Source organism: Rhamphochromis longiceps, linkage group LG3 (genome assembly GCF_057381845.1).
Source record: "Rhamphochromis longiceps isolate RC_006_pf linkage group LG3, R_longiceps_female_GT1.1, whole genome shotgun sequence".
In the NCBI taxonomy this organism is placed as follows: domain Eukaryota; kingdom Metazoa; phylum Chordata; class Actinopteri; order Cichliformes; family Cichlidae; genus Rhamphochromis; species Rhamphochromis longiceps.
This window is the reverse complement of record NC_140559.1, coordinates 23945925-23973566: the sequence shown is the minus strand read 5'-3', so window position 1 is coordinate 23973566 and position 27642 is coordinate 23945925. Positions and strand designations below refer to the sequence as shown.

General features: G+C 40.5%; 2 protein-coding genes and 1 long non-coding RNA gene across 15 annotated transcripts; 2 read left to right on the top strand and 1 right to left on the bottom strand.

Moving 5' to 3' along the window:
- The first annotated feature begins 70 nt into the window (after window positions 1-70).
- Window positions 71-10671, top strand: LOC146673548 (uncharacterized). Its single transcript, XR_014910506.1, has 3 exons — window positions 71-1195; window positions 3174-3306; window positions 9860-10671. It is a non-coding gene; the product is annotated as an uncharacterized LOC146673548 (long non-coding RNA).
- Window positions 2962-8755, bottom strand: LOC146673549 (high affinity immunoglobulin epsilon receptor subunit alpha-like). 12 transcript variants are annotated; one of them, XM_085401858.1, is made up of 9 exons: window positions 8635-8754; window positions 7380-7464; window positions 7179-7206; window positions 6867-6902; window positions 5121-5381; window positions 4799-5041; window positions 4569-4745; window positions 4391-4481; window positions 2962-3424 (listed from the first exon to the last, which is right to left on the bottom strand). In XM_085401858.1, the coding sequence occupies exons 1-8, from the start codon at window positions 8646-8648 to the stop codon at window positions 4399-4401; spliced, it is 927 nt and encodes a 308-aa protein (XP_085257984.1). In that variant the 5' UTR covers window positions 8649-8754; the 3' UTR covers window positions 2962-3424; window positions 4391-4398. The 12 variants fall into 12 exon arrangements, with proteins under 12 accessions (XP_085257984.1, XP_085257985.1, XP_085257990.1 ...); XM_085401859.1 differs by having other exon boundaries at window positions 4569-4727; window positions 8635-8753; XM_085401864.1 differs by having other exon boundaries at window positions 5121-6348; window positions 7104-7271; window positions 8635-8709.
- Window positions 10672-12963: 2292 nt separating the features above from the next.
- Window positions 12964-26123, top strand: LOC146673547 (alpha-2,8-sialyltransferase 8F-like). Of its 2 annotated transcripts, XM_085401930.1 has the most exons (7): window positions 12964-13177; window positions 18507-18578; window positions 18693-18767; window positions 21633-21774; window positions 23827-23939; window positions 24016-24108; window positions 24187-26123. In XM_085401930.1, the coding sequence occupies exons 1-7, from the start codon at window positions 13146-13148 to the stop codon at window positions 24398-24400; spliced, it is 741 nt and encodes a 246-aa protein (XP_085258056.1). In that variant the 5' UTR covers window positions 12964-13145; the 3' UTR covers window positions 24401-26123. The 2 variants fall into 2 exon arrangements, 1 of the variants encoding a protein (XP_085258056.1); XR_014910445.1 differs by lacking the exons at window positions 23827-23939; window positions 24016-24108; window positions 24187-26123 and having other exon boundaries at window positions 12972-13252; window positions 21633-21814.
- The last annotated feature ends 1519 nt before the right edge of the window (window positions 26124-27642 follow it).

Here is a 27642-nt window from a genome sequence, read left to right as displayed (position 1 = left end):
ATATTAACATGATGCTGAAAATCCAACATGACTGAAACATTACTTTCACCTAGGGTTGCCAACCGTCCCTTAAAAAACGGAATCGTCCCGTATTTCGAAACAAAAGTACACGTCCCGTATTGAGCTAATAAGGGACGCACTTTGTCCCGTAATACAGTGAGAATCAAAAGTAGTCTATAACTTTTAATGGAATTAACACTTTGTTTGAAAACATAATTCCCAGCCCCTCTCCTGCTTTGTGACCAATGAGCTGACAGCACACTTATGACAATTCGAGTATGACAATTCAGATTACCGCTCATCTCATTGGTCGAGGAAAGGTCGCTTACGGAGAAAATACCGGAAGACAACAGATGACCACAACAAGAAGCATGGCCAACAGGGAAACAAACGCAGACACTGCGGTGCAAGTCTCGGACGACAGTACACCTAAAGCTGGGCAGACACTGTGTGATTTTTTCAGTCGCGTTATTCAGCTCCTGCTCAAACTGCACGATTGACTCGCAGGAGTTAGAAGTTTGCAGGTCACGATGCAGGTCTCACACTATACGACCCGATGCTCTGATGCGACCCGAGTGCTCACACTGTGCGTCCATAACATGAAGGTTATAACAGAAAATCTCTCCCTCCCTCTCTGTCTTTCACTCACACAGACACACCACCACCATCAACTTTGCTAAATTGCTGATGAAAAACATGATCAGCTGTGATTGAGCAGCAGTGTAGATCCAACTATTTTCACGTTTGTTGTGGTCGTGATAATTTTGTGGTGCCACATCGAAAAGGCTCGGATGAGCTTTCCAAAGTTCTACAAGTTGTGCCTCCATCGCTTGTGTCCAGATCACACGCTGCACAGCCGTGCTGCGCCGTTCTTTTTCATCGGTCGCATGACTCAAAAATCGGCTCAAAATGGGCCAAAGATCGCACAGTGTGAGCCCAGCATTAGAGCAGCAATGTTTGTTCGCTCAGAGAAAGAAAAAAAGGCTGCAAAAGTACAGGGAGGAATGGGAAAAGGGAAACACCTGGCTGGGAAAGTGCACCATAACACCTATAAAGCGCACTGCACTGTGTGCCGGCGCACTTTTTCCATAGGCATGCTTCTAGTGGTGGGCACATGAAGAACATGAGGGGCGTGAAAGCTCGGGGAACCCTTAACCAAGTTTTTGTCCACCAGGCCACGGCAGAAGCAGATATGGTATGTAAACACTGGTTTGTGTTTTTTTAAACCCTCTGGTTAAGGATATGGGCATGTGCAGTGAATATCAGCGCTATGTGGCCAGAAGTGTGATAATATCATTTATTTTGTGTAATAAACAACTGCAAGGATAGATGATTACAACAAATAGATGACTAATACATAAAAGTAACACATAGATGAATAATGATGATGAGTTATGATGCGTAATCATGGGAACAAGCGGGTTTACAAACAGGAGCAGCTGATTAGCATTAGAAAAGCTGAAATAATACCTCAACTGAAGCCAACTGTACTAAATGCACTAAATGTGCACTGTTACAAGAGTATTTTTCGTTCTATTGTTTTCTATTAATTTATATAATTTTAAGTTAAGCAGGACAGAGTTCTTTTAAAGAAAGATTTACTTATATTCTCCAAAGTTAAGCATGACAGGCTTCTGTTTAAGAAAGAGACCTGTTTTACTGTGTTAATGTTGTCATTTTGAGCTAAAAATAAATGGCTAAATGATCATTTGTTTCCCATGTGGTCATATCACAAAGAATATGCATCTGCTTAAATCAAATTCAAGTCAAATGGTTAAAGAATAATTTCACACACACAAAAAAAAAAAGAGCTACCACACTGGGAAGGGTGAAGACAACTGGGTTGCCCGGCCCTGGCCACGAGGTGTCCCTTATTTATTTTTCAGGGAGTTGGCAACCCTACTTTCACCAGTGACCACGTGCACTACCTGATTATTCTGTCCTTCTCTGAAAAGGATTGTGACAGTGACCACTGTGCTCAGGATCTGGGTTTGTCTCGGGATTTCTTTCCTCCTCTCTTTGTTTCTTTTGCTGCTTGTTTTGGGACAACGTTTTGTTTTTTTTCATCGACTTTTATGTCTTCAAATAAGCTAGTAATGTCACAGAAGAGAATTTTACAGCAGTGCATCTGAATTACAGGGGCAGCATTCATACCAGCATGATATCAATATTTGGATTGGCCAGAGGATCCCTAGTAAACACTGCAACTCCAGAGTGCAGACAGATGAGAGTTGGAGGCAAGTTGCAGTACACATGCAAAGATACAAACAACTGCATCAGAGAAAGCTGAGAAAAGACAGAGGTGAAAAATAATGAAGAAAGGGTATTCTGCAAAAAGGAAAGTGAAAAGCAAAAATAGAGGATTTCATGGGTAAATGATGACACCGCAGATGCAACTGGTGTCCAAGCAGATACAACTATTTCAAAGCAATTTTAATACCCGACACGGTTTCCCAGGTCTGACCTCCACACGCAACAGTGAAACAGTTTTCTCAGTAATGGAAATACTAAAAATTAAATATTGTTTCAAGCTCAACAATAACCACCTTCACATGTGTATGAGAATGGTCCTGACTCCATGCAAGCACAGGTTTAAAATGCTGGCAGAACAAGCTGGTGTTTAATTCTCTGTCCGAGGAATAAAAAATAGGGGGAGTTGAATAAAAGAGGGGAAGAAAGTGAGCCTGTAAAACTCTAAAACAAATTATCAAGATGTGTTGAGATGTATTATCTGTAAAATTGTTCAGTCAAGATGTGAAACAGAAAAGGGGGAAATGGGAGCTTCTCCTCATTTTATTTTTTTTCTTGACTTGTGCTTCAAGAAATTTCTTCTAAGTGGAACTGTTTAAATTTTACCCTTGATGTGTTTTGGCTATTGCCTTTAAGTATAAACCAAAAGGCAACTTTAACAAATCTTATTAAAATATTGTAATAAGTTTTTAGAAAAAGAACATCGACCAGTGTGGAAAAATATCACATTTATTAAACAAGATTTATAAAGTCTTTAATGTTGAACATTTTTTTAAGGAGAATTTGTACAGTAAAGCAACCACAATTAGAAATAAAAAAGCAGTTAGAATGAAATACATTGTTGATTAATATCATGTGTACAAACAACCCTGTACATGATTGTCTTTTCTCAGTTAGTTTGTATATTGTGTTTTGTATATCAGTCTTAGGTAAATGTGGGAAAGGAGGGTCTAGTCTGGGACTCTTACTGGACGCGTTGATGAGGATTCCGACCCTGACCATGGCATAATCTCCAACACCCTGAGCCTCTATGATCAAGAGGGAGGATGAGAATTAGTAAGTGTCAGGGGGGTGGGGGGGGGGGGGTCTGTGAAGGTTCTCAGTCATCCAGGTCATCGTAGAAGAAGTCCAGACGTTTTTCTTTCCAAGCTCCTTTGACAATTGGCCCATAATTCTGCAGTGGAAGAAAAAATAGTACATAGAGTTCAGTTGTTTTTTTACATATAAGAATCTGAAAAATGTTTCTGCATTTGTATTCAGACCACCTGAGTCAATAATTTGTAGGCAGCATTTTGCAAGGTCAAGACGTTAAATCTGACCAGAGAACCTTCTTTGACATGTTTGCTGTCTCAACTATGTGGCTTGTCAAAAGCTGCAAATAGGAAATATGGATTTCAGTTTGTAGAATATTCAAATGTGCACTCATATAAGCAACGTGTGTGGTGTGTGGACTTGTGTGCATGCACGTCTTAAATGTCCTGCAGTGAGACGTCAGCCGTGTTGGTTAAAGCCTTTTTACCAGAAAACAGGAAACTGGGCTACAGACCTGTTAGTTTCTTTTACTGTCAGGATGAAAAAAAAAACAGTAAAGAATAAAAAGAACACCCACTGCTAACTGTCATTAAAAAAGCCAAATACAGGAACAAAACTGTATAGATTTTTGACTAAATGGTAAAAATCACTGTAGATGCTGACAACAAGTTTCTTTGTGTCATCAGATAAAGGGGCTTTGGCTCTGCACTTTACTGGAGTCCATTCATGAGCTGAAAGTGTGGCTCCAGACAGAGCTACACTATTTGTGAAGTGAAACCCTTAAAATAAAAAAACAAAACAAAAACAAATAAATACTGTTATTTTATTGAGCAAATATCTGTTGCTGTTTTTTTATTGACAGCAAAGCAAGGAAATGTGTGGGAAGCAAAATGCAACATCTGCACCAGTGAAGAACTTCTTCTGAACTTAGCATAAGACATTTGACTGAAGAGTAGGAAACAGTGCATACTGCTTTTAAATCACTTGGCAGGGCTGATAAAACAAACAAAATGTTTGCATTAGTAAACAGTGTATTGCAGATTTCTTTCATTGGTTAACCACGGTGATGTGACATCCACCTTCTGACTGAATGAACAGGAACTCTTACTGTGCAACTCAGAAGTGATGCTCAGTGGTCACCTCCACAATGTTATCAAAGTCCTCAGTCTGTCTCTGCTCAGCTTGGGTCGGCAGGGATGCTAGCATAGACAGGAGGTAAGATGAGACATTTCTAATAGAAACAAAAGAAACTGATGAAAAAAAGCAGAGGAGACTCGGAGTGTTACCTTTGGCTCTGTGTCGATATAAAGACACCATGAGCAGAGTGGAGATGAAGTATGGACAAATTACCACCAGGTGAGAGACAACGCTGAACACAAGGTTGAGGGAGGTGGGGTCAGGAGGTGGTGCTGAGGATGGGTGTAGGATTGTGTTTGCAGGCCTATCTGCAGAGAGAATCCCACCTGTTCAGGTGAATTTGTAGGTGAAATGGTAAAATGTGAGTGAAGCTCCTCACCTGTGACAGTGATCCAGCTGGATGGAGACTCTCCATGACCGCTGATGTCACACTTGTAGAGGCCTTCATCAGACCTGGAAACATGCTGGATGGTCATGTGACCTGTCATCTCGTTGCCGATAAGGGAGCCATCTTTAAAGAAAGCAGCCGGGAGGCTGAAGGAATTCTTTTCTTCGCAGAGCAGAGTGACGTCATCTCCCTCCATCACAGGGAGGACAGGACTCTGCAGGATCACTGATCCACCTCAACACAGAGACAAACTACAGCATTTCATCCATTTACACACAGCTTCATCAACACTAACTCCACACACTCAGCTTACCAGTGACTGTCAGGTTAACCATGTTACTGATGGGACCCTCTCTGGACTCACACCAGTAAACTCCACTGTCCCACGGGAGGACACTGCTAATGTTACAGGAAGAATCAGCTGCTGCTCCCCACTCCTCACACTCAGCTCTGATTTCTCTGCTTGTGTTTCTCCTCAGAGTCCATCCAGCAGAGCTGTCGTCCTCCTCACAGCTCAGAGACACAAAGTCTCCCCCAAACATCTGAGAGCTGCTGGGACTCACAGTCAGAAGAGCTGTGATGAAAATCGATATTAGTATATTTATATTTATATTATAGGGCGACCTGTAGCCCTGACCCCCATCGTGAGCAAATGCTTCGAGAAGCTGGTCAGGGACTTCATCTGCTCTGCACTACCCGACTCACTGGACCCTCTACAGTTTGCATACCGCCACAACAGGTCCACTGATGATGCCATAGCCCTGACACTACATACTGCCCTGTCACACCTGGAGAAGAGAGACACGTATGTGAGAATGCTGTTTGTAGATTACAGCTCAGCATTCAATACCATCGTTCCCTCGAAGCTGGACAGGAAACTGCAGGATCTAGGACTGAGCAGCTCCCTCTGCAGCTGGATCCTTAGCTTCCTGTCTGACAGACGCCAAGTGGTGTACATCTGGCTGAGGATCTTACGTGGTCAGTACACACAAACAAAACAGTGAAGAAGGCGCAGCAGCGCCTCTTCTTTCTCAGGAGACTGAAAAGATTCGGCATGAGCCCCCGCATCCTCAGGACCTTCTATCGCTGTGCCATTGAGAGCATCCTCACTGGATGCATCACCACCTGGTATGGCAACAGCACCGCCTACAACTGCAAAGCTCTCCAGCGAGTAGTGCGGTGCTCTGAACGGATAATTGGAGGTGAGCTTCCCTCCCTCCAAGACATCTACAGGAAGCGCTGCCTGAGGAAAGCGGGGAGGATCATCAAGGACTCCAGTCACCCCAGCCATAAACTGTTCAGACTGCTTCCATCAGGAAGGAGGTTCTGCAGCATCCGGTCCCGTACCAGCAGACTGAGAGACAGCTTCTTCCATCAGGCCATCAGACTGCTGAACACTTCATAGACACCTCAGCTTCACTACTGGAACTTCAACATTATGCACTACACACTGTACAGTAATGCCACTGTTTTGCACATATTCAACTCTGTATATTTTTATATATTTTATTTTATTTTTTATTTATTTATTTATTTTTTTACTATTTAATTTGTAAAAATGTGTATACACACACACACACACACACACACACACACACACACACACACACACACATGTAGAAAAACATTTAGTATACACATCCAGAAATGCATACACTATTACTGTATATATTGTACATATATTTATTAGTTTCAGGTTGGCCATTCTTGTATTTTGCTCGTTTGTGTTGTTGTGTTTTGCACATCTCTGTTGCTTGTGGGGCTCGCACACAAGAATTTCACTCGCATGTGCTGTGCCAGTGTGCCTGCACATGTGATGTGACAATAAAAGTGATTTGATTTGATTTGATTATATTTTTCATAAACACTTAGGGCTGAAATAACATTCCTGGTGATCATCATTAACTATGTCAAACAACAGCACCTTCATCGTGATCAAACTTTAACAGAACTTTTGGGTTGAAAATATTCATTCATATTCACGAGAGTCAATAAATTTTAATCTTTAAAATGTGTCGTTTATTTCAGGTTTAAAATAGGACAAGAGAAGGTTACCGACCTTGGTTTGTGGTGTAGCTCAGCAGTGAGATCAGAACTAAAGAGAAATGAAACAGAGGTTGGTTTAGAGGTTTTACACAGCTTGATCGAGCTACAGACTCGTGCAGAATAAGCAGAAAAAGCAGGAAGTGATTCTCTCTCTGTTGTCTTCTACACAAACTCGATATTTATGTGGAGAAACAAAAGAAGTGGCATCTTTAGGCCTTTTCAAAGATGAAACCCATTACAGTATACTTACAAAGCAGAAGAAATGATTTCTCCATTCTGTCTTTTGTTGATGCTGAATTAATTCTTCTTGCATAAGTTCACTCACATAACACACGAACCTCCTCCTCCTTCCTCTGTTACAGGGTGTTAGTTTGTGGTTTCCCCCAGGGCCGTGCAGAGAGGTTTAAAGGGGCAGGTGCTTAAAGTTAAAAAGGGGCACATTGAGCCAGGCTGAATAACAACAACACACATTCATCAAGAATCTAATATGGGCAACAAGGCAAAGCAAACGTAGCCGGTGTTTTACCTGATGGGTACAATGTTGCTGTTGAGGGGTTGCTGCTGCTCCTGCTGCTGATAGTGCTGGAGGGCGGGGCTGTGTTGATCTGAGACTGTAGACATTAAAAAGTCCATAGGAGAGATGGTAGCTGATTAAACAAGTGTCATGAGATAATAACTAAATGCAAAGATTGGTGACAGCGCTTGGAACCATAAGGCAACAAAAAACTGTGAGAAATAATTTAGGCTCTGCCTGTGAATCACTCTTTGCTTCTCTTCTTCCTTCCATCCCATCATTTCATATATCACTCTGCACTTGCTGTCTATCTGAGAACAAGGCACAACTTGCTATTGCAATAAACTATAATCTAATTATCCACACCTAACAACTCTTGCACTTAATCTATAATAAAATGATGACAGAAAAATGTTATAGCACTGCCTTTAGTAGCCTCACACAGCTCTACTGTTTCCTCCTCATGTCCTTACCAGGCATGTCTGGACAATGTTATATCATGAGTAATATTTTTTTTTAAAAATCCATCTAAATAAAACACACACATGCACACACAGAGACATTTTAGACCTTCTTCAGAATACTGTATATACTATGGGCATCACGGTGCTGATCCAGAATCCTTACATTATTATTTATTACTAGAGCTACAATAATAAAGCAATGAGGAGGGGGAAGTAATAAATATGAAATAATGTATTTATGATGATTCCATTTGTTTCACTATCCACTCTGTGCAGGGCAAAGCTTATTACATTTTTAAACTGTAGCGATACAATAATTTTACTGCTGTAAAATCCAAATTTTGTCTTATTTAAAATATAAATCTAATATAATCTGCTTCTTAATGTATGTTCTTTAAAATACAGCGTGTGTTTTTTAGAATATTATAATAATGCATAATTATGTGGACATGCATATTAGATCGTTTTTTAGTGAAATATAATCCCTCCAGAAAGGCAGGAAAAGCCCGGAAACTTACTTTAAAACTAAATATGTTTCTAAATACTTTAAAACTAAATATGTTCCCTAAAACGGTGACAGAGCTACAGACCCATGACAGCCTTACACAGGTAGCCAGCAGCTATGACCAGCACTACCTGTGCAGTTAATAAAAGGACAGGTAATGTTTGTCGCGCTGTTGCACACACAGCACGCTCGTTTGTTTCAGTTCGTCAGTTGCAACAAGACAGCTTACCAACGTGTACGTAATAAGCTAATACTCCTGTGTGCTACACACTACAGTGTGCGCTGTACACCTACTTACTGGTTTTGTCGCATCAGTCTGTGTCTCTGAGTTAACTTGTGTTTCTCCTACAGCTCCGGACCGCAACAAATGCGCGTGCTCTTTGTGAGCTCGTTCCAGGCTCTTAACCAGCGCGTTCTGCCGTCAAGGGCGATCATTGGTTAAATGTGATCATGTGACTGATGCAAGCAGATCCTTTTATTTAGCAAAACTGTGATTAATAGTTAAATATTATTGTTGAGGGGCACAGACAGGACTCCGCACACACACATTAAAAAAATAATAATAATAATTTTTTAAAAAAAAAAGTTGCCTCAACAAAAGGGCACTTTGGGAACCCATCAGGAAAGGGGCGGGTGCTCAAGTCCCTCTAGCCCCCCCCCCCCCCTCTGCACGTGCCTGGTTTCCCCCCTCATCATTATTATGAGAAAAGATTCTTTGGTTTCAATACATGAGGAAATACACTTTTAATACGAGGCAGTGATCAAAAAGATGAAAAAAGGAGAGAAAAATACACAGAAATGGTCAACAAAGCAAACCTTTGTGGAGAGAAAGACCTCTACTCCAAATTTTACAACCAACGACACTTTAGAAAGCACTGCAGCACTCAAGATGCAGGCTTGTGGGTGACAGAAATGAGGTAGGAACAGGCAGCAGAAGCAGATTTAAGATGAAAAATGAATTTAGTGCTGACGTTTGGGGAGCTGCATCTGCCATCATCAGTTAATATTACATATTTAAATAAATTATATAAAAACTATAGCAGTAATAACAGTTTGGAATTCTTCAGCCAGGGACGAGTGCAGAAAGGTGAAAGTCCAGAATGCAAGAAGCTGCCAGCATGCCCGAAACAACAAAGCACAAAGTGTTGCTCTGTGTTGTCTGTTTTGTTTCATGTTGTAACCTGTTGTGGAGATATTTTACAGCTCTAAATGAAAAAACTGCAAATAGTGATGTGCGTCATTGGATCTTCCAAGGAAATCCTGAATGCAAGATTGCAAGCATGTTAATATTTTTCACCCTGTCACAGTCCAGGTCAGTTCTCCTCTGCCTGTCCCAGGGAGGAACTGTCTTCACCTTATCTGGAGCTAATCTGGAACAATCTGCTACAGATATTTAAGACCAGTGTTGCTGTCTTGTCACTGCCAGTTCATCAACTAACCCATGTTGGTAACAGGCACTCATGCCTCAGTCTCAAGTCTATGTACTTACCTTGTTCTCTTGTGCTTCAATTCTCTCGTCACAGCTCCACTCTTTGGCTCTGCTTGCTACTCCGACACCTTCTCTCCTCAAATCACCACTGACTCCACCTGGAACGTACGCCTTACCCCTCAGTTAAATGTACACCTGTAGGAGTTCTATAATACACAAACTCCCTTTGTTCTTTCTCCTCAGTGCCACCACACTTGTTACCAAACATGCCCTGTCCCTGCCTCAGAGCTCCACACTAGTTTTCCTAGACACAAACCTCGTGCCAAGCATGATTTTATTCTGTGTTCACACTAAACTTTTTTCCACATTCCCATTGTTGCAAAAATAAAAGCATTGTGTAAAACTAACTCAACCATCTCTTCACTTGGTCCAGCACTTGAGCCCAGTTTTAGTATAGGCTTCTGGTCCTTTGTGACACTCACAGGGTAAGGACTAGGATAAAACAATCTGGCAAAGACTGAACCGGAGCCTTTTCCTTATGAAGTGGTTCCATCAAACAAGAAAGACCCAACAATCATATGACCCCCTATGAGCAGCACTTTGGCGACAGTGGGAAGGAAAAAATCCCTTTTAACAGGAAGAAACCTCCAGCAGAACCAGGCTCAGGGAGGGGCGGGGCCATCTGCTGCAACCGGTTGGGGTGAGAGAAGGAAGACAGGATAAAGACGTGTTGTGGAAGAGAGACAGAGGTTAATAACAGATATGCATGTGTATACACACACACACACACACACACACACACACACACACACACACACACACACACACACACACATTTTGTATTCTAAGTAAACAACAGAACCTGAATTTAAAACCTGTATACATGAGATTAAATTTAACGTTTAATAAAGCTGAAAGTCACTGAGAGAACAGATCTCAGCCTTCAGTATTTTGCTGTATTGCAACCCTTTAGTCTCAAGGGGAAGTACCTTAGACTGATCAAAAGTAAGGGCACAATACAAAAAGATGTGATATATAAGATAAGATAAGATAAGATAAGATAAGATAAGATAAGATAAGATAACCTTTATTAGTCCCACACGTGGGAAATTTGTTTTGTCACAGCAGGAAGTGGACAGTGCAAAAGTTATGAGGCAAAAATTAGGATACAATAAGAATAAATACAGTACACAATACAGAATAGAATAAAATAAAATACTATATACAGTAGAATAAAATAAAATAAATATACAATAAGATAAAAATAGAATACAAATACAAATGCTATATACAACTGAGTAAAAATACAACGATGACAGAAAGGATTATTGCACTTAGTATTATTGCATATGTATGGATGTGTGTGTTTGATCAGTTAAAGTCTTTATTATGGAGTCTGACAGCAGTGGGGAGGAAAGACCTGCGAAATCTCTCCGTCCCACACCGTGGGTGCCGCAGTCTCCCACTGAAGGAGCTGCTCAGTGCTGTCACAGTCTGCTGCATGGGGTGGGAGATGTTGTCCAACAGTGATGACAGCTTAGCCACCATTCTCCTGTCACTCACCACCTCCACTGGGTCCAGAGGGCATCCTAGAACAGAGCTGGCCCTTCGGATCACCCTGTTCAGTCTCTTCCTGTCCCCAGCAGAGATGCTGCCGCCCCAGCAGACCACACCATAGAAGATGGCAGAAGCCACAACAGAGTCATAGAAGGTCTTCAGGAGTGGGCCCTCCACTCCAAATGACCTGAGTCTCCGCAGCAGGTACAGCCTGCTCTGCCCTTTCCTGTAGAGGGCGTCTGAGTTATGAGTCCAGTCCAGTCTATTGTTCAGATGAACACCAAGTATATATAAAGTATATATAAAGTAGGCCAAAGTTTTTAACAGGCTGCAGAAGGCCATTTGGAAACACCTACCATTGTTTTAAGGATGTCTTAAATACTCCAAAAACTCTTCGAAACATGAAGAAAAAGGCTTTTTTTTTTTTTTTGAATAAGTTTCCACAGTTCTTCTTTTCCAACCAGGAAAAGGATAGAAACCACCTCCAGCACCACTCAGCAGACTGCTACACCCTGCACTTTTGCAGGAGAGTGCAGGTTGTTCTGATCAAACTGATATGTAAATGCTTGTCTATAAAAGTTTCATTTAAACCTTGTGTGGTGAGTCTCTCTGGCTGGTTGAAAATAACCAATAACATCAGTATAACTGTCCGACTTCCTGCATCAGTTTATAGCTTAGTAAGCTGGTGCTCATGATGCTGCCTTTCATTTTCAACAATTTTGGTTCTGTCTGCCATTCTGAGTCACATTCATGTGACTGCAAGAGAGTGAAATGGCTGGAGGGTGAGATAGAAATGCAAGGGAATAATAAGGTTGGAAGGGGAACATAATAAAATTGAACATAAAAGAAAAGATAAGAGCTGCATAGAATAGAGAGAGGTGTGGTTCACTTTTAAGATCAACTATGTACACTGTAATCAGTTGGCTGATTAGAAATTAGATTAGAAAGAAAAGAACTTATAAAGGTTATGAGTTTACTCTACAGAGTGATTAGCTCTAACTTTGCATCATTTGTTTTAGAACAATGCATGGCAGCAGCCTACATTCACAATGTACATATAGCTACCCCAAAAGGTTCATTGTGTTCATCTGGACGTAACGTTTTCAGTGGGAGAAACATTTAGTCACTTATCCAAGTGACTTCTTCAGTCTCACTGAAGTGGGCTGGTTTCAGTCATTGTGCAAATGTACTGTTTATAAGGTTGGGGAAACCTGTAGTCAGATGAGATAGAAGAAGTCACTTGAGTGACGAAACGTTTCTCCCACTGAAAACGCTACGTGCAGATGAACAAAATCAACCTTTTAGGTATTTACTTACCTGGATGACTGAGCATGCATCAATAAATGTAGCTACATTTATAACAGGAAACTTAGAATTCAGAAAAAAACTTCAAACATAACTGTAGCCCTGGCTATATAAATAGCTCATTTATTTAAATAGTTTTTTTTCATATATTTTTAGTTAAATTCAAATGTCCACCGTGTTCAAAAATGTATACAAATTCCTGTAAGGTATCTGATGTGTGTCAGTTAAATGCACAGCCTTTTTATTTGTATTTTTGAGGTGTATGTCATTATTTTTTGAAATGTTATTGATATGTACTGCAGCTCCAGTGAACCCTGAAGTAGTCTCAGGTAGAGGGGGTGGGAGTAAGTGGGGAGCCGTGTGCACTCGGCAGGCAGAGAGAGACGAGAGATGAACAACAGTGTCGTGTGGACGGAGAGTTCATAGAAGGGCGACAAACTGATTTTCAGTTTGTCGGAGGAGACGGACGTCTTGCTGGCGTGTCAGAGAGATCCCTTCTGCTGCTGTGCTGAACTTTCATGTTCACACGGGAACACATGGATATGCAACTGTGAGTGCTGCTGCCGTGCTCGGCTGGTGGCCTTGACCCAGTTTCCCCAGCTATCCCCTTGAACTGCCTGGAGGCGTGAGTACTGTTGTGTTCACGTGCTTTTTATTTTAGTGCTTGGCAACAAGTGAAGCGGCCATGTTGTTTTAGGTCCCAACGCACCCGAGCCACGACTCAGGCCTGCAATGAGGTGTTTGTTAACAGAAAGACTGTAGCAGTTAAGGTGTGTGTGTGTTGGTGAGAGTGCGTGTGGGCCCACAATATTATTTGATTATTTGGTTCTGTCGAGGTAAATACCTTTACAAGTTTAACAGTTTAACAAACTTTATTAATTTTACTTATTTTCTTTTGTGTTTTGGAACCAATCATTCACTGAAGTGGAGGTAACTTTATAATTGACCTGCTTGTGTGTGGTTTATTTCCATATAGCGTAGTTTAATGCATATTTTATATCATAAGCGTCAAAAAGGGAGTATCAGTAGTAACAACAGGAACCCAGGGCCCCTCTCAATAGAACGTGGGATGTTTGTTATATAACTTACTAACTGTCAAGAGATTCATTACAACATATTAAGAAATATTAATATCATAGCACATTGCAGATGAAATCTGAATTTCCAACTGGAGCACTCTCTCAACTCTAATTTCTGTTTCGGAAAGTCGGAGAAGCACTACCAAACAAAATTTAACAATCCCAAGCAGCAGTAAAACTGTAAAACTTTTAACAGCTGCCACTGTTGCATATTTGTGACTCTCTAAAAAAAACCATACACTGAGCACTGGCCAGGCTGTACCTATGAGTGTGCCGCATCGGAGTTTGTAAGTGCAAACAAACAAGCATTGGGCTTTACTGCAAGGAATGAATGAATGAATGTCTGTACCTTGCTAAAAACAAAAATGGAAAGTTTTTCCATGTTTTCCAGACTTTACTATTGGAATGGCCACCGTTTAGGTCACCCATTTTCTGAATTATTGTTTACTACTTATATTATATATTCTATTATACTTCTTTATTATTAGAAAATGACACACTGCCTGATGTCATTTGATACAGGAACTTAATTTAAGAATTTAATAAAATATACTCCACAATTAATATCATGAGGTTGAATATTAAAAGTTTTTGGCTTTAAAAACTTGTTTTGGATGTCATGAATGAGAAACAGGAAGTATAATATTTCCATGGATACAGTGGAACATGCGGTCAAGCCTCGTTTTGTTACTCTTTTTTTATTTAGAAAAATTGTACTCACCCAATTAACCAATAATTCAATTCAATTCAACAATTGCATCAAGATGCTTTATATTGTAAGGTAGATTCTACAATAGTTTCCTGTATTGGATATTATTGAACATTCACTGATATTTGTCAGTACACCCAGAATAAAATGAATAGAAAATTTTAATGATTTGATTTCCAGAATAAACAAAATCATAGTTCATTTCATGAGCTCATGAATTGGCAAACATGCATGGTCTGAAAGCATCCATAGAGGAAACTCGGTTTAAAAACGTAGGCCTTGTCCTAAAAACATCTTTGTATCAATGACCTGAGGGTGTTTATGTCTTGATGCATGCTCAGTTATCCAGGTAAGAAAATCCCCAAAAGTTGATCTGTTCATCTGGACGTGACATTTTTATTGGGAGAAATATTTTGTCACCCATCCAAGGGACTTCTTCTTCTCCTATAGTAATAATTAACTGACGAAGCCTACTCATTTTATGAATCATAAACTACCAGACAGTTAAACCGGGCAGACAGCTGTATCAACATATGAGGTAAAAGTACATTAAAAAAAGCTGAGTTAAAACGAAGTGTTAAGAAAGGCGAAGCACTAGAGCGACATGAGGAAAAAGCTCTCGATTATGATCAATCTTCTCTCTTTGGGGAGTCTGCTGACCACTCTTATCTGGTACATGTTCGAGGACAGGTGAGTATCTACCTTTGCATTTTACAGATAAAGGCAAGAGGTCACTAGTCAAAGTATTTTGAACAAAGGAGGCTTATGACACTGTGAAACTACAAAAAAGTAAAAATAGTAATAATAATTCTGAAACAGGGAAGATGTAAATTGCAAATGCAAGACAGCAGTTGCAGAAATACACACACACTTATTTTAAGCAGAAGTACACATGTGTTGAAGTACTGATTTCACTTCTTTGCTCAGGTAAACAAAGTGAAGAAATGCAGGCTCTGAAATGTACTGAAAGTATAACAGTAAAAGTCGCTCTTTAAAGGACATTTGTAGCAGCTCTCTTTGTGCCGGGCAAACTATATCATCTATGCGAAAGAGATTGTTATTGTCAGTGTTTGTGCCTACGTGTCATTCACACTGTTAAAAAAACATCCTAAAAACCAGTAATATTCCAGCAGCTGGGTTGCCAAAATAATACCGTAATATAACAGAAAATAACTTGTTGCCCTAATTTTAGATGGGATTATGCCTTTTACAAATGCTTTTAAACATCAAATTAGGAATATTTTAATGTGATCAAACAATGAAATTGCCTATAAACAAGGTCAATGAATGCATCAATATGAATAATAATGCTTAAATTTACAGTAATATACAGTTAATGTTATTTACGCCACTGTTATTTGATGTAAAAAACAAAGTTGTTTATCCAATTATATTTGATGTAATACTACAGTATACGACAAAAATAATTTGATTTCTCTTTCAAAACATGTGAAAAACTTGTCAAAAAACTAGATATTGGATTTAAAATTACGATTTACTCTTGATTCTAGATAATATCACATATAAATTTAGTTTCTAAGCGTAATCTAACACAGATTTCGTGAATATTTACTGGACTTCCAATTTGAATTAAGAGTGCTCCCTGTAAGATTGTTGGTTTTATCTGTAACAAAACATCCAAAGAACCAGTGGCGGCTGGCCCATAGGGGGCGCTCGGGCTCCGCCCCCCCAAATGTGGAGGAGTAAAAATATATATTTTTAAAAAATTCATCAATGATAGTTTTACTATGTGTGTGCCCATATACAGCCAGGCGTATTTTAACATTTTCACCAGCTGACTCATTAAAGTTCAACCAACAAACGGTGTTTTTCTTCTTCTGGGGCGCTCGTCAAAGCGCCCTTGATATGCAGCGAAATAGCCTATCATTAAATGGTTGCCAGGGGAAAATAATAAATATTTGACCTATCAGCGTCGCTGAATTAAATGGTTTGGGGGCGCTTAAAATTGCGCCCCTGCAGAAAACGCGCGAAGATTTGCTGTTCTAGAATTTTACCTCAGTCAGTAGCCTAAGTGAGCTATAAGGTCAGAGAGAGACGATGGCAGCGGTATTGTTAACGGTTGAGGCACAGCCTCCCCCAAATTCGGTTAGATCGCTTCTAACCTACCCTTTTGCCAGAAGGACAATGGCAGAAAAACTGCAAGTTAAAGAGTTGGGACCTGACAAGCCCGAAATTCAACTAACCCAGGCAACGAAGGAGAAGTCAAAAGCATACAACAGGACTTTTTGTCGGAGTTGGTTCCAGCGCAAGTCGTGGCTGAGCTGGCGCTGGCGCTCTATCAGGTTCTGATGGAAAACAACCTTCAAGACACATTCACCGAAACTGTAAGTCTTCTTAACATCCTCATCACCACACCAATGACAACATCAGAATCGGAGAGGTGTTTCTCTACTTTAAAGAGGATAAAAACTTTCCTGAGAAACAATATGGCTCAGGATCGGCTCAACGCTCTGGCTATGCTGTCCATAGAGAAAAAACTCACACAAGAACTTCCTGATTTCAACACCAGGGTCATCGAGAAATTTGCCACTCAGAAAGACAGACGAGCAAAGTTCTTGTACAAATAAGAACCCTTAACCATATTTACTCTCTTTCTCCATCCCTCTCTCTTTCTCTCTTTAGCCCACCCCCCCAATCAGTTTACAGTTGTTGTTTTCAATAGTTATTTTTCATTCATTCAAAAAAAAAAAAAAAAAATCTGTTCATGTTCATTTTTACAAATCTATACAAATGGCCAGAATATGGTTGTTCATTTTAAATTTAAATTAAAATTGTGTTGTTTGATGTACTCATTAAATGGGTCATTTTAGTCGATATCATAAAAATTGCCCCCCCTGAGATTTTTTTCAGGAGCCGCCACTGCAAAGAACCCTTGTTAAACAAAACCCCTGATTATAATTACATCAAGATTATGTTAATTCTTGATCATATGTTGTGTATGAGCACTTTTTACATGTTTATTTTACTTATAAGACATGAGACATGGTTTCAATCATTAACATGGATTTTATTGACAAAAAGATAACCCTTCCTGGAACAATCCAAGAAGAACTAACACTTATGCATGAAAAAAAGGCACATAGAAGAAAAAATCCAATTCAAACGCACATTTGAGCTTAGGAGTCATTTTATCCTCAGGATAAAAATAAGAATGTATGGTATTCTGGAGCCAAGGTGTGAAACTGGGTGTGGGTCCCAATCAGCCAGAGTTTCAGGTGAGCTCATTGTGAAACCTGGCCCCACCTTATCATGCGAATTCCTGAGGTCAGATGGCCCAGGATGTGAGTGGGTGTTAAGGCGTCTGGGGAGGGATTTCAAAACTGGATTATAGATGGCAGAAAGTTGGTGTCGTAAACCCCCGCCTCTGTTCAAAGATGGTCGCTCACAGTGGACATAGATGGCTTCTTTCACTCCTCTTTCAAACCATCTGTCCTCTCTGTCCAAAATGTGAACATTGGCATCCTCGAAAGAGTGTCCTTTATCCTTAAGATGCAGATGGACTGCTGAGTCTTGTCCTGTGGAGGTGGCTCTTCTGTGTTGTGCCATGCGGTTGTGAAGTGGCTGTTTGGTCTCTCCGATGTAGAGGTCTGGGCATTCCTCGCTGCACTGTACAGCATACACCACGTTGTTAAGTTTGTGTTTTGGATTTTTGGATTTTTGTCTTTCGGGTGAACCAGTTTCTGTCTGAGCGTGTTGCTGGGTCTGAAATGCACCGGGATGTCATGCTCGGAGAAAACTCTCCTGAGTTTTTCTGAAACACCGGCTACATAGGGGATGACAATGTTGTTGCGTCTGTCCTTCTTATCCTCCCTCGCTGGTGTCTGATCTTCTTTTCTGTGCATCTTTGCTGACTTTATGAATGCCCAATTAGGATAACTGCATGTTTTGCGTGCTTCCTTTACATGTAAAAACATGCACCAAACAGCCACTTCACAAGCGCATGGCACAATATTAATTAATATTACAAATTACAACATATGTAAACAAAAGCAAGGAAACTAAGAAAAAAATGGGTTCAAGAAAGGGTAACTATTTTATCTGCACAAATCTGTCTCTTTTATTTGTCACAGTTATGTGGAATTTCACCGACCGTCTCCTCAAAGAGATGCCCCAAAGCCCTCTGAACTTTGTAAAGGCTGCAAGTAAGAGCAAAAACTGTTTCTTAAGAAAGTACATTGTTTATGCTAAGATTAATTCATGTCAGCCCTGAATGGGTGATACTTCTAAATGTGTACCTGAATGCTTGTGCATTACAGGGAAGCCATCGATAAAGTAAAAAAGCTCTACAATCAAACATGGAAAAAGCATGAAGAGAATTGCCACAGATTCAGGTAAGATCATACCCTTAAAGCCTTCTAATATTCTGATATAATTATTTTTTATTTTCATTTGAATTTCTGGAAAAAAAGAAAATTAAAAATTAAAAATGTTTGTGAAGGAAACACCTGGACACTGAAACATTGTTTTCAACAAAAAACTTACCATAGTCACGTTTTGCTTATATTTATCATTATTCTTTTTTCATCAAACTATTGTGCATGAATGATACTCACTTAAACCTTTTTAGTTCCCGAAAAATTGAAGAGAATAAAGTCACTTGGATGGGTAACAAAACATTTCTCTTCCTGAAAACAAAACAGAATTGGCTTTCTGCAAGTTCCTTACAGCAGCGGTCCCTTTTTTGCGGACACGGACCGACAATATTTTCACGGACCAGCCTCTAAAGCAGGGGTGTCAAACTCAAATACACAGTGGGACAAATTTCTAAACTGGAACAAAGTCGCGGGCTAACATTAATATTTATTGAAAAAAACAACTTCCTCCAGATATAAGAATGAATCTTTTCTTATGGACTCAAACACATTTTGCTGAAAAACTGAATATGGAACAAGCAAAGCTTAATACTAAACAATATATATATTAGCTGTATAATACCAGTAGGCCAGCTCTAATAGTAATTTGGTATGGCTTTGCGGGCCAAATGTAATTAGGCTGCGGGCCAAATTTGGCCTGTGGGCCAGAGTTTGACACCTATGATCTAAGGTGTCGCGGATAAATACAACAAAATAAAACTAGTACCGGTACCGAAAAAAAGATTTATTCATAACACGCGTGAAAAGACCCAGGAAAACCGAGTTAACGAAAAAAACGATAACAAAATAACGCTAAAAACCGTGAAAACCATACATTTCACACCCGAGTCTCAACTCTTGCAGCCCGGTACCAAATGACTCACGGACTGGTACCGGTCCGTGGCCCGGGGGTTGGGGACCGCTGCCTTACATGGATGATTGAGCATGTGTTGTGTCTGCTCTAGCAGTCCTCGCTGCTTCTTTTTTTTTAACTTGCGGTGGAAGGGAAGCTGGCTCGGAACCTCAGAGCAGAACCTCTGCACTCGACCTCAGACAACTCAAACTCCCAGTGTCCCCTTGCCGCCTTTTATTCAGCGACAAAAACACCCATTATGCGTCATAAAACTAAGGCACTGTGTGTGTGTGTGTGAGAATTCCTGTTGGTCATAAAAAGGGTCATCTCCCCTCACCCTGTATATGGCTTAATTCCTTTAACGGTCCGCCATATACAAAGACAGGTGAGGTCATAAATGGCAAGAAGTAAACATCCTTACTAAATAAAGAACCGAACCTTCACATAGGATATCTGTAGTTAAACACTATAGCTAATTGCCTCCCCCGCCTCCTAGATGCGCAGGGAAGGATTAGAAAAAGAATTTTTACAAATTTAAGTACAACAATGGCAACTATTATCAGAATCAACCTAAAATACATCAATACATTTTAACTCACTTTGGCACAGACTGCCTAAAGCTAGTATGTGAGTACAAGCAAACACCACATAAAATGGTAGATTATTGGAACCACCTGAGATTAAGCCTGAGATGCAGACAAAGCAGGATTACTTCTAAAGGTCTTTAAATGAGATCTTGTGCTAACTTTCTAAAGTCTAACCTGTTGCTGGTGTCAGACAACAGCTTTTTGGATTTTTTTCAATATCTGTAACTCTATTAACTCCTGAACTATTTGTTCAAACGAAAGAACTCCAACTGTTCCTGATTTTTTTCAGTGAAATATTTTCAGTGACATTAGGGTCGTTACAGTAATCCCACACAGCAGCAGCCCCAAGAAGATGAAGGATGGTTGAAAGAAGAGAGAGTAATGAGTTTGATGGTGCTCTACAGACAACAGAATATTTATCAGGCATTTCGATTCTTTTTATTGTTTTTTTTTTTTAGTAATTTCTGTGTTATTTGCCGATATTTGGATTTGCCCTGTCTGTAATTAGCATAATGACCCTACTATTGCTGAAAAAAAGCAACGAGTTCAAGGAGTATAAGATTATTTTTATTAGGCCTAGAGATGGATAAATGACTGGCAGTGACATTGATTTTCACTGGATTTCTTCTTTTAATGAATGAACCAGTCTATTGATTAGTACATGCCTGAAGGTTTTACTCTCTCTTTTTCAGCTAAACAATGGCCTCCTTTACTTGCACTGACATTTTGAAATGACAGCAAAAAGATATAAAATAAAATACAAACACTTTGAGTTAGCTTCTGAAATTAGTACTTTTTAATTTTTCATGAATTCAGAGGGTGTGAAACTGGTTGTCAATCAAATGTTAAATTATTTTTGATTAACTGAACAACTGGTTCCAACTGGAGCGAAATATAATGTTTCGAAGATTTGAGTCAATATTAGTCAAAAGAAAAAATGAAACGTAAAAAAAACTAACTGTAAATATAATGTACAACAATAGATAAGTTAATATAAAATATAAAGACAAAAGAAAGGTTGTTGTCTGTCATACATGTAAATGTGTGCTGTATCAGTACCTGCCTGTGGTTGAATGGCTTTTATTTTCAGTTTCCTAAAACAACATAACTGTTTTGGCTAAAACCACTGAAGCCTATTCAAATACTACATTATTACAATTTTTGTTCTCCAAAGTGTTTTACTCTTACAGTAAGCCTAATTTACATTTCTAACAACCTTCTTTGGAAATTGATATGAAACTGTAATGATTATAGTGTTTTAAATAAAACAAAAGCTTTTTATACAGAACTAGCAGAAATGACAATGACAAAACAGATGGACTCTAACTCTAGAAATTGCAAATCTGTCCACTTAACACTAAAGCTAACTTTATTTATTTATATTTTTGTCTTTTTTTCCACAAGATTACAGCTGAGGATTAATTGCAATGGATCCAACAATGCCATTGTCACTCAGGAAAACACTCCGGTGGGATCTAAGATTGTTTTTGACAAGGACAGAACTGTCATCCCTGTGACTCCAGAGCTTTTCAATATCTTAATAAAAGTATGTTTTTCTTAAACACGGGAACAGATCTTGAAATTTGTTGTTTATGAATGAACTACTACAAACTAAAACAACATTGCTGCATATTTCAGGTCTTCGTTATTCATCAAATGTTCTAACATGATAACCCTATGTTTTGACATCACATGTCTAGTCACATGTTAAATCTTTGATAAATAGGGACCTTTACCCTTAATGGATTAAATCAAATATAATTCTTTGTGTGTGTCTTCTGAAATTAGCTGCCTAGAGTACTTTTGCAGCAATTCATCTATAAATTCATTAATACATTTGTGGATGCTCCTTGTTTCATCCTGAGTTCTGCCTCTTACACTCACTAGCTAATTTATAGAGCAGGCATCAGCTTAATTTTGAAATTTAGTTATCAGGCTGTGCGAAATGTAACACTGCTATAACTTTATAGCATATTTAATTGTAATACATTTTAATATTTGTAAATGGACTGATTCTTATATAGCGCTTTTCTACTCTCCCGAAGTACTCAAAGCACTGTATACAACATACCTCATTCACACCCACTCATGCAAGCACTTCTAAACGCAAGTGCACACAGCACACAGTACATTCACACTCTGATGAACGCATCGGAGGGAGATTTGGGGTTATTATCTTGCCCAAGGACACTTGACATGCAGCCTGGGGAAGCTTAGGTATAAAGATTTAAAAAGTCACATTCCTTGAAGGTCAATTGTATGGCCTGTATTTGTATAGTACTTTACTCAGTCCCTAAGGACCCCAAAGCGCTTTACATGTTCAGTCATCCACCCATTCACACACTCGTGTTGGCAAGCTACATTGTAACCACAGCCACCCTGGGGCACACTGACAGAGGCGAGGCTGCCGGACACTGGCGCCCTCTGACCACCACCAGTAGGCAACAGGTGAAGTGTCTTACCCAAGGACACAACGACCGACACTGTCTGAGCCGGGGCTCGAACCGGCAACCTTCCGATTACAAGACGAACTGCAAACTCTTGAGCCACGATCGCCCCATGTAAGGAATTATATGGGGTTTCACTAAGTTTCACATTAATTTGGACCTTTGACTCCTTCTTCAAGCTCAAATAAGGTCAAACTTGTATAAAGTGGATTTCTTCTTGAAAACTAACTGCTTGTGTTTGCACTTGCAACATTTAGGAAGTGACATTGGTATATGGGGATTATAGTTTCCAAATATCATTTGACCTAACCTTTACATTTCACATCTGCTTCTCTTTCAAATTGACCTAAAATCTTTAACAGAAAGAATGTAAAGAATTAGCTGACGTATTTAGAAATTTACTGTGGCACAATAATATTTAACAAGCTCAATTTATTATACAGATATTTACATTACCAGTTTATTATCGATTTACCTACTCTTAAATAATGTTTGTGTAAAAATAAAATCCACATAAACATCTGTCATGTAATCCTAATCTAAGTTTTACTGCAGTACAAAACAAACAACAACAAAACTAATATATACAATATCCAGTACTATTCTGTTGAAAGTAAACACTGCCCAGAAGGTAGGTTGCCTTGGTTTGTGGTGTCAGAGTGCTTCTTGTTTTATCTATCATTTTAAACTTCAACTTTAAAGTATGCCCTAGACTTATTGTCTCCTTCTATTCTAGGAGAGATTCACAAATACTGGGCCAAAGATTCACTTGGACTTAAAAAGAGACTGACTTTCAAAACAGATTTTGATAACAGGGACCTCATGAATCCATTGTTTTCAATAACAAAAGGGTTTGCACAGTAACTAGAACTAACCACTGTATATGTAATATCACATATATAATGATATCATGAAAGATTTCAATTCCAAGTAACTGATAATCCAGTTCTAATGTTTTAAAGGCAATCGGATTAAACAGGTCTATACATTTCCCTAAAAGGTTTAACGTGATGACCTTATCACTGACCTCTTCCTACATGTTTGCCATCTTCCATTAAATTCAGTGAGCACTTTTCTTTCACACCAAGTACATTTCAAACTGTTTAAATTTTGCTCTTTTTTAATTTATAATCTGTTGGTGTCAATTCCAGGAGAATCCTTTCTCAAAAAAGAGATGGGACACTTGTTCAGTTGTTGGGAGCGGTGGGATTCTGACAAACAGCGGCTGTGGGAAAATGATTGATTCAGCTGATTTTGTTATTAGGTGAGAAAGATGTCAAGAACAAAAATCATGATGAGGACTCTTCTCTCTTTAAGTAATATTTTGTTGTTTTTTTCAGGTGCAACCTTCCTCCTCTGGAAGATGAATTTAAGAGTGATGTTGGCATGAAGACTAACCTTGTGACAGCAAATCCAAGCATCTTAACAAAGAAGTGAGCCAAGAGTGACTCTAACATTGAAGTGACCTGTTAGTTTTGTCTTGTTTCTTTAACTAATATATTATTTTGCAGGTATGGGTCACTGATGGCACGTCGACGGGCATTTGTAGACAGTCTCCACCAGTATGGCAACTCCCTGCTCCTCTTTCCTTGCTTCTCTTTTGGTGGTACTCGTGCAGTGTGTCAGCGGGCTGTGTATGCCATTGAGGACATGGAAATTCCTATCCAACCAATCTTCACAAACCCTCAATACTTACAAAGTATGGACAAATTCTGGAAATCTTAGGGGGTAAAGGGACATCGGCCTAGCACTGGAGCATATATGATTAGTCTGGCTTTGGAATTATGTGAAACTGTTCATCTTTATGGATTCTGGCCATTTAGTAATCATCCATATAAGCTCTTTCCCCTGACTAACCACTACTATGATAATGTACCCTATGATAGTAGAGTCCATGCAATGCCAGATGAGTTTTACTACTGGGTGCAACTGCACAACAAGGGCATTCTCAAGCTTCATCTTGAAGACTGTAAATCAGGTCAGGTCTAGTTTATATGATGGAATAAAATAAGAGTTTATTCAAGTGACCACAATAAAAGCCAAGACATTTGCACTGAAATCCAGTATGTGTTATTTTGATCTTACTTTAACAATCTTACAAAATATCTCTTAACTCTCTTTAAAAACCAGAGGTGACCGTGCATTTACCATCATTGCCCCTGGACTCTGGAATAATCTCCAAGTCAAAATCCTTACTTCGGAATCAATTCAATCGTTCAAATCCCGTTTAAAAACACACTTGTTTAAAATAGTCTCCAAAAGTTGATTCTGTTCATCTGGACGTAGCGTTTTGTGGGAAAAACGTTTTGTCACTCATCCAATTGACTTCTTCAGTCAGACTGAAGAAGTCAAGTTTAGAGTGACTAAACTTGAGCTATATTGTGTCATGGTCCTGGGTCATCAGACCCAGCGTTTTTTGTTTAGCATTAGTATTCAATCAATTCAATAAAACTTATGTTTTGGATTAATCCTTGTCTTCTGGTTCTTAGGGGTTTTGATATTGTGTTTATTGTTTTGTATACCTACCTGTATCCTCCCCCAGTGCTCTGTTTACGTCCCTGAGTTGTGTTTGTGAATTTCATGTTTTACTCTGAAGGTCTGTGAAAGAAAGCTTTAGGCCTCAGCACTTCCTTTTTATGGCCTTTGTCAACCCCCATCACCTCACTTCAGGCTTTCTTCCTGTGGGAGGAACAAGCCACTTGGCAAATTATCTGCATTTATGTCTCCTCTACTGTCTCCCCTCATCCTTCAGATGCCCATTCTGTTGTCCACAATCTCCTCTTGATGACCTCTGCAAAGCCCCGTGCCACAGCTCTCATTCCAATTAGTGATGGGATTTCCGGCTCTTTTTAGAGAACCGGCTCTTTCGGCTCCGAACCGGCTCTTCATGTTGTTTTGTTGCTTTAATTAATTTATTATTAACAATAAAATAAAATTATGCACAAAAAGAATTACTAATGTAAAAAAAGTGGTTTTATTTATATATTTTTATATATAAATATATGTGGTGGCCCCTAGAGATAAAGCACGTACAAATTCCAAAACTGTCAGGGTTCCTGGGTCGGTGACCCAGTGTTTTCAGTTTTGTTCATGTTCAGTTTATTTTGCCACTTCCATGTGCTCACTTCCTGCTTTTCCTGTGTCAGCTCATCTTGTGTCATTAGCCAGATTATGTTCAGCTGTGTACTCACCGGTCTCTCATTATCATCCTCATCAGTCTGTGTATTTAAGCCCTCAGTTTCTACTCGTTCACTGTCGTGTCATTGATGATGTTGTTCCTGTCGTGTGTTCAGTTCAGTTCAGTTCAGTTCAGTTCAGTTCAGTTCAGTCTAGTCAGCCAGCCAGTCTACCAGTCCGTTAAGTTCAGCCAGCCAGCCAGCCAGCCATCCATCCATCCATCCTATCATCTTTTGTCTACATATTCAATAAACCTCATTCTGCACCAAGAGTCCTGCGTGTGGGTCATCCCTTCCTCGCCTCCGCACACGACCCCTGACAGAATGACATGACCCGTGCCAAGAAGACACGCTTTTGACCCAGCGGACTCGGACCTTTTCGAGCGGCAGGACGCAGCGCTCTCCATTTGGGCGGAGAAGCTCAGGTGGAAACAGCGGCTCTTCTCAGAGAGGGAGCACTTCTTTGAGGGGACTCGTCTGGCTCTGGGCGGGCCTTGGAGACGCCGAGGTCCTCCACCTGCTGCCTCACCTGCATCGGAGCATTCGCCGCGGAGAGTGGGCGTCACAGGCCAAGCTTCGGCTGCTCGCTCTCCCGCTGCTCCATTCCTCGCTCGCCCGCCAGCCGTTTTACTCACCGGACCTTCAACCTCGCCATGGCACGGCGGCTCCGCCTCGCACCTCGGCTCAATGGAGGCTCCCGTGCCAGAGGCTCGGCTGTGTACCCCGCCCGCTGCCTCTTCCCGGAGAAGGCGGCGCACACGCCGCCATAACATGGACTGTTTTCAGATGGTGAGTTCCAGTGACTGTCTTCCACCCTCCACATTCGACTCTTCACTTAAAACAAATAACAAACTTAACTCTGATCCGTGGGGTGTTTCCCTCCTGGAGGAGGATGTAGACTGGGAAGAATTTTTCAGCTCTGCTCCCTCTGAGCTGGGATTTATTAAGGACAATATCCGCACTTCAACACCCTCGACGACCGTTCAATTAAAGACTGTAAATAGTGGTGGCAGGAGGACCAGAATAATCCCAGAGAAACCTTCCAGTATCACACACCCAGTCACCGTTTCCACACCCATCACTCAGCCTTTTCCTACCAGCGCAGCGGCCCAGATTCGGCCTTCCTCTTCAGCCGTTTCACCTCCTCAGATGACTAGGGCCCAGCCTACACCCACACCAGTGCCAGCTCCCAGGAGGAGGGCAGCTGCGACCCAGTCTACCTCCACACCCGCTCCTGTTTCACGGGTGGGGGTGACAGGTGTCCAGCCACCTTGCGTGCCTGTCCCAGCGCCCAGGCTGAGGGCAGCCAGAACCCAGCTTGACCCCCCCTAGAGGCTTGGAAGAGCTAATCAGTCCACCACTTCATCCACCACCTGATCCAGCCTTTCACGCACTAGCTTTATCCCTGGTTAGGCTAGCTGAGGTGTCCCCTGCTCAGGCACCAGCTTTACTAGCCCAGGCTGTAGCTTTATCTCTCTGTCTAGCCCATTCTGTAGCTCAGCCATCAGCCACACCAACCTCAGCTCCGTCGTCAGCCTCGCCTACCTCTGTTCCTCCCTTAGCATCTCCACTCCAGCCAGTTCCCTCACCTGCTGTTCAGCTTTCACTCCAGCCAGTTCCCTCACCTGCTGTTCAGCTTTCACTCCAGCCAGTTCCCTCACCTGCTGTTCAGCTTTCACTCCAGCCAGTTCCCTCACCTGCTGTTCAGCTTTCACTCCAGCCAGTTCCCTCACCTGCTGTTCAGCTTTCACTCCAGCCAGTTCCCTCACCTGCTGTTCAGCTTTCACTCCA